At 39.8% G+C, this 11,076-nt stretch overlaps 1 protein-coding gene across 1 annotated transcript; it reads left to right on the top strand.

The window, feature by feature from the left end:
• The first annotated feature begins 9,335 nt into the window (after positions 1-9,335).
• Positions 9,336-10,163, top strand: LOC110931915. Its single transcript, XM_022175285.1, has one exon. The coding sequence runs from the start codon at positions 9,336-9,338 to the stop codon at positions 10,161-10,163; it is 828 nt and encodes a 275-aa protein (XP_022030977.1).
• Positions 10,164-11,076: the final 913 nt, after the last annotated feature.

Below are 11,076 nucleotides of genomic sequence, written 5' to 3'. Positions count from 1 at the left end.
CACTTTCATGGTGACGTCAGCTTTGATGCTCAGTGGTTTGCAAGTGCCTATAAATAGAACAGTACTCTGTACTGTTCTGTTTAGCTCATTCACCATCTTCTTTCTGCACGAACAAACACTGAGCTCAGGCTGAGTGGGAGTTTGCATATCATACACACATTGTAATCAGAGTTTAAAAATAAATTTAATCATTTGATTCAGTGTTAGAAAATGTATGATTGATAGCATTTCTTCTGTTTGATTGTGAAAAGTTTGGTTCCATTAAATTCCGCTGCACAACTCTTTCATTTGTCCATCTAAATTCAAACACAAATCACAATCAATCCAAACTCAGATCCTAACAAATGTGACTCTTTTCAGATAAACAGCTTAACAGCTGAAACATTTACAAGAATGTCAACACCTTGCAAAACACAAGCAGAGGTGCCTGAGCAGACTTTAGCAGCAAACACTGCTCCTCAGGTATCTGCTGCTGAGCCCACTGCTCAAGGTGATCAAGGTAGCCAACCCACTGCCTTGAAACCCACACCTAAAATCACCAAAAAGCCACAGAAAAAGAAAAATCAAAAACCCCCCAAACCCACCAAAAAAGCAACTCTGGAGGATGAGATACTAGAGCAACTGCCTGTGACAGCACAAAAGTCACAACAAACCACTGCTGCTACTTCCTCACAGCAGTTGGTAAAAATATCTCAAACCCTAGCCGAAACTCCTCATGTCTCTTCACAAAAAGAACAGGTTGTACAACAAGGGTCACCACATCATGATGCTCTGGAGGCACTTGTTTCCATCATCCACAGCCCAATACCCGGGGCAACTCATCTTTCTACACCCAAACTCACATCCCCAATTCCTCCAAACACCAAACTACTGTTGGATGCAATTGATCTGAACCTGGCACAAACCAGTCCTTCTCAATCACATGTCCATGAGAATATACCTCAACAACAGACTGGGCCTGATGTATCAATCTTTGCTAACCCACCAACACAACCTGGGGAGGTTACACCCCTTGAGTTATAAGTAACTCTTGGTGGTAATCCAAGTGAAGCAGCCACTACAAGTGTTGGACCTACAGGTCTACATTTGGACAGTGGTTACATCAATAAGACTTCCTTGGAGGCAATTCCTTCCATAACACCTCTGTATCTACTAGTGAGTTTGTATTAACCACAGGTTCCATCAAAAGATTATCAAGTGTTGAAGGAAGAAGACCCTAGTACCAAGAAAAAGGGGCATCAGTTGTTGATGTTTGGAGTACACTCCCTACCTCAACATCTGATAAAACCACTGCTAGTGGGAAATCAGATGATCCTATTAAATTGGGTGATGGTTTAAAGTACCAGGAATTGACGGTAAGAGTTGAAAAGCTGGATACATCTGTTGTGGAAATCAAAGACATGCTGCAACAGTTGTTTACAGTTCAAATGGTACCATCCACTATTGTTCCACCTCAAGCACCTGCTCCACCACCAGCAGATGTTACAAATGAGCTCTGGCATCTTTTTCAACCATTTCTCCACCAACAACAACAGATGGCTGAGCAGCAACATGGAAAACATGTTCAAGAGCTCAGAGAAGCAATGGAGTCTAGTTTCAAAACCACACAAGCAGACATCAAGGCTTTAAAAACACATCTGTTGGCAACCACTGGCACTGCTCCTCCAACAGTTCTTTATATTGATGAAATCCCCTCAGATAATGCCAAAAAGAGGGAGAAAATTAAGGAGTGGATAAAGAAAGGAATTGATAATGGGGTGTATCTTGATCCAGAAAAGGATGCAATGCTCAGACACATTCCTTTGCCAGATGGTAGCAAAAAGGTTGATGTTACCCAGAATGCACTTGATGATGGTGTCATAAGTGTAAAAAGGGATAGAGCGGCAAAGGATTTATCAAAGTGGAATGAGGAGAAGAGAGCTTTCATGGAGCTGAATGAGCAGGGTTGTTCTGGTGAAAAGGATGATTAGAATCCTGTTCCAAAAAGAAATCTTACTAGAAAAGTAAGGAAACCCAAATCCACACCATCCAGCCTTCCTAAGCATACTTCAAAACCATCATCCAAAAGCCACCAACATCAAACCTCCACCCAAACAGTTGCTGAAACTTCTGTTGTTCCAACATCTGATGGTACTTCAGTTGTAACAACAACTGCTCTCACTACAACACACACTACTTCAATACACACCACTACCATTGCCCTATCACCATCAAAAACAACATCTCCACCATCATTTCCTGCCATAAAGCAGAAGACAGCAGATGTTAAAACATCTGTTGTAATGGCAACAGTGGTTGAAACACCAGTTGTTTCAACAACTGTTAGTCAGTCACAAACCACTGCCACTCAAATCACCTCCACTGTTCCACCCAAAACATCATCCGCCTCTACTAAAATTAAGAGGAGAAGGATTATCATACCAGATGATGATTCTCCATCACCACCACCAACAACTTCAAAATCCCAAGCACTTGTCACAATTCCAAAACCCATTCCTCTCCCTTCAACTCAAACTCAAAAGCCATTACCTCCCGCAGGTGTTGTATTTCCTTTAGAACTCATAGCAGTTAGAGATGAAATCAAATCTTTCTACTTTGAGGATAACCCTGCCAAAAGGAGCTTGCCTTCAGTTAAAGGATATCCTAGGCCAAACAACACTGAAGAATATTTAGAAATTAAAGCCAAGCAAGCAGAGGATATCGCTAACAAAAATAAACAAGGGAAATCTGATAGGGAATTTCAGCAAAACTATCAGTTTCTTCTCACACAGGTCAGATAAATGGAACAATTTGCCAAAAATGTTAGTCAACAAATTTCAGAAAGGGCAGATGAGACCCTGAGAAAAGACTACATTGAAAATATCATGACCTACAAGAAATACAAGGGGGAGAAACATATGTACAAAAACTGGACCATTCCTGAGCTTGAAAAAGAAGTAGCCAGGATTCATGAAATGATCAAAAATAAAGTCCGGCAGACTCCTCCTGAAAAATTCAAACAGTTTGAAGCTGAAAAGGCATTAGAGTTGAAGAGGATGAAAGAGGAGCTTATTACAGCTAATTATGGGTCAAGGAACTCTGTGTCAAAGTGGGGAGAAGCTAGGGTCTGGGCCACCTATAAAAGGTTGGAGGAATTTAGGAAGAAAGATCCAACAGCTCCACAAAAGCCTAACTACTCCAAAGCAGAGGTCTCAAAAAGACCACCAAAGCTGCAAGCCAAAAGAACCACTGCTCCTGCTAGTGCTTCCATCTACAAAAGAAGGAGTCAAAACCAGTTGGATGCTGAAACAGTTTAAGATCTAATTGCTAGTAATGACCTTGTAAAAGAGGGAATTATATTAATGATGAAAGAAGAATCTGAACTGGAACAATCTGCAAGTACTGCTCAGCCAGTCATGAATAGGCCAGCATCTCTAAATACCTCATCAAATAAACAACTCCCAAGAAACCCACCAGGCTCAAAAGTACTAAAGTGGAAAACTGATAAACAGACCCACGTACTGATAGTGTTCAAGTCTAGTGGCGAAGTGAAGAAACTAACAAGGGAACAAGCTCTGGGCCTGAGTCTTGAAGATTTGTAGGATCTCCTTCATCTTCCACTTAGCAGGGATGATGATGATACAGATGCCTTAACCTTTGAATTACAACTCAAAGGGCAAATAAGGGAACTGCTGATGAGGCAATAAAGATCTACAATAATGGAGAGTTTTGGCATTATCTGTTCCAGGGGGAGATTGTTGGGATTGAACCCTACCAAAGAAACAGATAATGAAAGTCAAAACTGGATCAGAGTAGTGGATCCAGAATAAGCAGATGTTTGGTTGCAAGTCTCTCCCCTTGAAAGTGGTTTCAACATCTGCTGACCTCCTATCTGCTGGTCATGCAAACTGCTGACTTACAACTGCTGATCAAGTCAAAGTCTGTTGAAGAACTAAAGCTCTGCTGCTCAATCTACTGCCTTGATTCAAGCACTGCTGATCATGACAAGTATTGTTGGGTTCACAGCAGTGGAAGGATGCAGCAGCTGTTTATGTTTACTTTATATATTGAATTGAAACATCAGTAGTTAGCATAGCAGTGTTTGTATAGGTCAGTTGTTAAGAGTTTGTTAGGAGGTTAGATGTCACTTTCCTGGTGACGTCAGCTTAGATGCTCAGTAGTTTACTAGTGCCTATAAATAGAACAGTACTGTTTAGCTCTTTCACCATCATTCTTCCTGCACGAACAAATACTGAGCTCGGGCTGAGGGGGAGTTTGCAAATCATACATGCATTGTAATCAAAGTTTGAAATAAATTTAATAATTTGATTCTGTGTTGAAAATGTATGATTGAAAGCATTTCTTCTGTTTGATTGTGAAAAGTTTGCTTCCATTTAAATTCCGCTGCACTACTCTTTCATTGTTCATCTAAATTCAAACACAAATCACAATCAATCCAAACTCAGATCCTAACATATAATAACACCAAAGCACATTGTTTTATTAATAATTAACATTGTTTTGCGTTGTTCATCGATTAAAGAGCACAGTTATCACAATATGTAGTTTTCACAATTAAAACAAGGATGATTTAAACGAGTTAACGATTTGGAAACGATTTGAACAAGTTAAACGAGTTGGGTAAACGATTGGTTTTTGGTTAGTGTTTAGATAACGGGATGGGTGTAATGTGATGAAGGCATGGTAGATACGCCGCTGGTACTTCTTATATATAAGTGTTTTCATCATGTTACATACCGTGGCGTTATTTAGTTCACTTGGGTAAACGATTTTGAAACAATGTCTCACAACGATGTTTTCTAAAGGATATAAACCATACGAGTTTTTAACGAGTTTTTACAAGATGTTTTACAAGTTGGTTTTCTAAAACAAATGTTTTTGGGGTTAAGAATCATGGCTACGAGATTTTATAAACTATAACCATCTTGATTTGAGTTGGTTAATTAAGTTGCAATACACTTTTCAAAACAAGGTTTATATTTTGACTCTTGTAGTCTAATAAAGTACTGCAACATATAAACGAGCCATGATTCCGATACTCTTATAAAACCTATGTACTCGCCAGCATTTGTTTGCTGACTTTGTTTTTACATATGTTTCAGGTGTTGTTACTTGAAGTGATTTCTAGGATGCATGCGTCACATAGGATCTGGACGAGGCCTTAGTGACATAATAACAATGATAGTCGAGATGTAGTTTGTTTGTTCTATGTTAAGACAATGTTGATGTTTAATTTTATCAATAAAACGAAACTCTTTTTGTATCCATGGTTGTGAAACAATAACTTCTGTTACAACACTCCCCGACGTTTCCGCCACGGTTTGTTGTCCTACGTGGTCAGGGTGTGACACGCTGAAAGCTTTTTCAATCCCACGTTCATTTTTCGGCTTAACGTAATCTACATATAGCGAACACCATGCGTCAAACCTATATGCTTGCACCCAATTTTCAAACCGATTTTGCCATCCTTTAAAATCTTCAATGTACATAAGCTTTGGCGGTTTCTGGTAAGTTCTCGTCTCATTCTCACTGTAAACGGTTTCGGCAGCTGTAACTGGAGCAACTGGTGTAGCAAATGCATTGTAAAACTCTTCTTCCATGTTTCGGTAAGCAACTTTCACAAATTCTCACAATCACAGTTTTCAAATGAAATGCAGATTCTCACAAAATCAAATATCAAACAAAATGACTTTTGGTACGGAATAACCCTTTTGTGCGAAATGATCCACTAACAATCTATTTCGTGCGAAATAGAGGTATCTTTGAAGCGAAATGATGACTTTCATGCGAAATAATTGGTTCAAGCGAAATAACTTTTGATTTCGTACGAAATGAGTAACTTTTCAAACGAAATGAAGTATTTCGTGCGAAATGAATATCTTTTCAAGCGGAATGACGTATTTCGTGCGAAAGAAGGTTCGAACAGATGATTTCGTGCGAAATGAGGGTGAAGGAGTTGATTTCGTGCGAAATAAGGGTCAAGGAGTTGATTTCGTGCGAAATGATGGTCTATTCCGTACGAAATGATGCTGACGTCACACAATCCGCGAATGCTTTCAAGAGAAATGACCAAATTTTACAAGTTTTAGATCGAATTTAAGTCCAAATCTTTCAAGGATTGATTAAAACTGTGTTTCGCTTATAATGTGAGAAATTCAATCCATTTCAACCTTAAAATTTTGTTAATTTTGAAAAGGAAGGTGTAGAAGTCAGAAATTTTGGTGAAATCGAGTTGATTTGGCAAGAACTCTTCCTCCTGAGCTCTGCTACCACTTGTAGGATCGAGAATCGACCTGAACGAGTCCATTAGAAGAGTTCTAATCCATATCAAAGGTGTGACACCTGTGTCACCGCGAACATCAAACAAATACCAAGCCGATGAAATATCGTATTTCATACTTGGGATCTTGTACAAATATGTGTATCTATTGCACATATCAATTCTGGTTCAATTTCAAACTTTACATCGCTTTCTGGAGAATTATACGCAACCTGGTGCGAAAACGTACTCAGTTTAATGCGACAAATACTCCGGGACATCAACATATACTCAACATACCTTAAATAACCTTTACATAACTTAGAAATAAGTTTCGAAGGCTTTGGTATAGCAAAAACAAGTTAATTCGCTTACAGGGACTAAACTTAACAAACTGCGAAAGTATGCCAATTTGAACTGTAACGAACATTCCGGGACATGTCCATAAGTTAAACATACCATAAATATCCTTTACATAGCTTAGAAATAGGCTTTGAAGGGTTTGGTATGCTAAAACAAACTTTTGGATCATTCAGGGACTAAAAGTGTCAAAAAGTGCACAAGTTTGCACTTTCGCGCATAACTTACGTTCTGAATACATCCGGACATCCAAAAATTTATGTAAGCATCCTTATATTATGCCTTAGTGTTTGGCATGAGAAAAATCCATTCGTCGCGCAATTTGGACCATTTTTCGCGCTTATGCGCATTCCGTCGTAATTAAGCGAACATCGCGTTCGTACGACCAAACGAACCAACATCCGGAACATTTTTGAGCATGTTTCATGTCCACAATGTTTAGGCATCATTTTAGGGCCTTAAAGTTGGCTTTACGGGCCTTAGAGGTGTCGGAAAAGGCTTAAACACGCAACAGGGACCAAAACTGCAAATTCTGAAACTTGGTGCAGATCAGACGGGGCCAGGCGGCCCGCGTAAGATTGGCCTGCACCTTCACGCGGGCCGCGTGGGACTATCAGACCAGATTCAATGCTTGCATTCAATGCAGTTGGCCTTTCGTTCGATCAAGGGGCAATGCCCTTTCACCCAATCAAGAGCCAAGGGCCAAGTTCTGACTTACCACAATATTTTGACAAGTGTACGCACAAGATCGTGGCACGATATTCGATAAACGATCCTAACGGTTATGCTTTTCCTATAAATACCCCCCTCCCCTTTGTTGCAAAAACCCACACAATCTGATCAAGAGCTCTAAGTTGGAACCTTTGTTTCATACCTGAGCCATTTTGATCTAGATTAGCATTCGGGGACCCTCCGTAAGTATTCTTTCGTTCTTTTATTCGCTTTTCGAGTCCGAAAGTCAACGTTTTGTTGACTTTCTGCGTTGACCAGCCTATGGTCAACACGAAGTTCATGGAACTTCATAACGTGAGCGTGATCACGATAGTTATAGTCCGTAGTGACTATACCTACTGATTACCACGTTATCTAGGCTCAGTGACGAGTCGTAGTTTCGGCCAAAATGTGCATTCTTGCATATTTTGTAACCAAACTACTCGTGGGTATCAAAACCTTTTGTTTTGATACCAAACCTGTTTTCTAAACTTAGTTAAGCATGTTTTAACATGCTTAGCTCGTCACTTTTAGTTTAGTGCTTATATAGGGTCGTAAGGTAAGCGATCTAAACCATCGCTTATACTTTCGAACCCGACCCATTTGGTCGATCATTAGGATCCGAACAAACACATTAGGTGACCATAGCTATAACCTTCCGAGGTTATACCTTGTGGTCGCGATGTTAGGCATTCCGAACGCGTTCTACGCGAACGACGCGTTAGGGTAGCATAAGCTACCTAAACGGGTCGTGATGGGCCGTAAGCACTTAGGTTAAGTTTCATTTTAGTATGTAGGCTTTGTTAAATCATATTACACGAGTCTCCATACTCGTTTGGTTTACGAACCCGCATACTATCCGTTCCTCCGACTTTAGGTCCGGTATATTAACATAGCTACCTATTAGGTGCCGTTTGATATCCCGTGATCTTTAGCATTATCTGGTTATTATACAAGGAATTCAAAGCAATCTCAGGTGAGTACATTGAACCCCATCTTTTACATGTTTTCGAGGAGTCAATGTGAGTACATTGAACCCCTCTTTTACTGTTTTCCAAACAGTTTTAGGGTGAAACACATGTGCCTACTTGTTACTTTCATGCTTTCCGGTTTTCACATCATATACTTGCTATGTTCGATAGTACATATATAGTACAGGATTTCATTGTGTTTATGCTATGTATGTCCATCGTGTGCATACTTAGCACAACACTTTACATTACATTTCATGCTATGTATGCCCATTGTGTGCGTACTTAGTACATCGCTTTACATTACATGCTATGTATGCCCATTGTGTGCGTACTTAGTACATTGCTTTACATTACATGCTATGTATGCCCATTGTGTGCGTACTTAGTACATTGTTTTACATTGCATTTCTGTTGTATATGCTCATCCAGCATATGAACACATTATACTACATTTTGAACCGTTGTAACCATTTGACTATGTGAACCGTCTTAACCCTTCGATTATATGAACCGTTTGTAACCATTGAACCGTGTAAACCAGTTGTATCCGTTGACATGATTTACATTTGACATTAGACATTTGACTGTACATGAACATTTCTACCGTTGTTAAACATTTCATCTTGATGGTTTGGTTTGAGTAAGTGATTAAGTAACGAGGCGTGTGTAATATGATACAAGCATGGTGGATATGCCGCTGGTACTTCCTATATATAAGTGTTTGTATGGTATTACATATCGTAACGTTATTTGAATCATTTCAATTTGAGACATATGGCATTTTATACAAATAACACACTTTTCATGAGACATTGTTTTACAAACTCATTTTACATGGTTATCCGTTTAACCATACAGTGTTCTCTTATTTATACATATCATCTGATCTTATCGTTTTTCAAATGATTTACAAGACAAAGCAAATTACAAGGTTCATGACTAAACACTTTCTCAAACATAAGTCATGAATCCCGTTTTCACAAAACCAATGTATCTCACAGGCATATGTATCTCTTAATATATGGAGTGACATGTGGTGTTCGCAAAGTCCCTTGAGCTCGTTGATCACGCCAAGGGCAATCGCTAATGCTGGCTTTTCGTTAGGGTCTACGGTTGCGGATATGGTTGATCAAAATGGTAACTGGAGATGGCCTCAGGCTTGGCTAGATCTTTTTCCGGTGTTAATTACAATTTCGGCTCCTCTGCTAGTGCCTAATGCTATGGATAGATTGGTTTGGAAAAGCTTGGAGGGAAAGACGTGTGATTTTCACTCGTCAGTGGTTTGGGATACAATTCGGAACCGTGGGAATCAGGTGGTATGGGCTGATATGGTTTGGTTTTCTCAATGCATTCCGCGACATTCATTCCACTTATGGTTGGCATTTAGAAACAAACTAAAAACGCAGGATAGATTGGCAGTGTGGGAAGCGGGTAGTCACACCAACTGGAACCTGATGTGTTGTCCGTTGTGCTACTTTGATCGTGATAGTCGGGACCATTTATTTTTCAGGTGTGCCTTTGCGGCCCAAGTCTGGAACGAGGTGAAAAAGTTGGTTAGTTTGGGCAATGTTGACGATTCGTGGTCCTCGGTTGTATCTTGGGTGGAACAACATGCTAAATCCAAGAATGTGGACCACATTGTGTGCAAGTTATTGATAGCGGCATCTTCATATTATATATGGCAAGAGAGAAACAACAGGCTTTTCAAGAGTATCAAGAGGACGGTAAATCAAGTGGCTGAGGTGATTAAGAATACGGTTCGGTTGCGGCTCATGGGCTTCAGATTCCGGACACCGTCTACGAAGGAGAGAATTCGTAGAACATGGAAGATCGAAGATACAGATATGGATCCGGGCTAGAGACTTAATTTGATGTTTTTTGTTTTTTAGTTGGTTGTTTTTCTGGTCGAGTTTTTGTGCTTGGTTGTTATTTAGTTGGCTGTAAACGTTGTTGTCCTAGGCTTGGTTTGTCAAGTCTAGTAGGTGTGTTGCTTTGATACACCCTTGTTCAGCTTTGGTTATTAATAAAATTCATCGGGGTAACCCTTTACCCAAAAAAAAAAATGTATCTCACAGGCATTTTTATGCTAACGTACCTACTTTCACATGTGTTTTCAGGAAATGATGCATAGGACTTATCAAGACATACTTAGGCGGACCTGTGCCTTAGTGACTTAAAACGAGACAAGAACTAGTTAATTCATGTTATGTACTCTTTGGTTCTTGTTTAAACAATGTATACTTTCATATTTGATCAATAAAACGAAACTTCAATTGCCATGGATTTGAAACAATTGATTCTGTTACAACACTCCCCGACGTTTCCGCCACGTTTTGTATGTTCTACGTGGTCGGGGTGTGACAGAAAAGTTGGTATCAGAGCCAATGGTTATAGGGAATTAGGTTATTAGTAATACTTTGACCTAGTCTATAACCTTCCTAGGAACCTAACGCGAGTTTACTTGCGTTTAGTCCCAAAACAATACCGTCACCTATCCTTAGGCGACGGCCACGACAAGAACATAAATTTCAAAACCGCTTTGAAAACTAATCATCCGTTCTAGGATGATTGATTACTAGGTTTTGAACCCTCTGTTATAAGGTTTTGAACCCCTTTGAATCTCGTCAAGGTTTTGGGTCCTAAATAGTGTGAACACGTGCGAACTGGAAGAGTGAATGCCTGTACCCTGGGATTTCTGTCTAAGGTTAGAGTGTTCGTACAAATCCACATAATCGGACCAGTCACTCTTACCTGGGAACTCTTGGGGTGAGT

This window comes from Helianthus annuus, chromosome 3 (assembly GCF_002127325.2).
Source record: "Helianthus annuus cultivar XRQ/B chromosome 3, HanXRQr2.0-SUNRISE, whole genome shotgun sequence".
NCBI classification, from domain to species: Eukaryota; Viridiplantae; Streptophyta; class Magnoliopsida; order Asterales; family Asteraceae; genus Helianthus; species Helianthus annuus.
The sequence above is the reverse complement of the archived record's forward strand: the minus strand, read 5'-3'. Positions and strand labels throughout refer to the sequence as shown.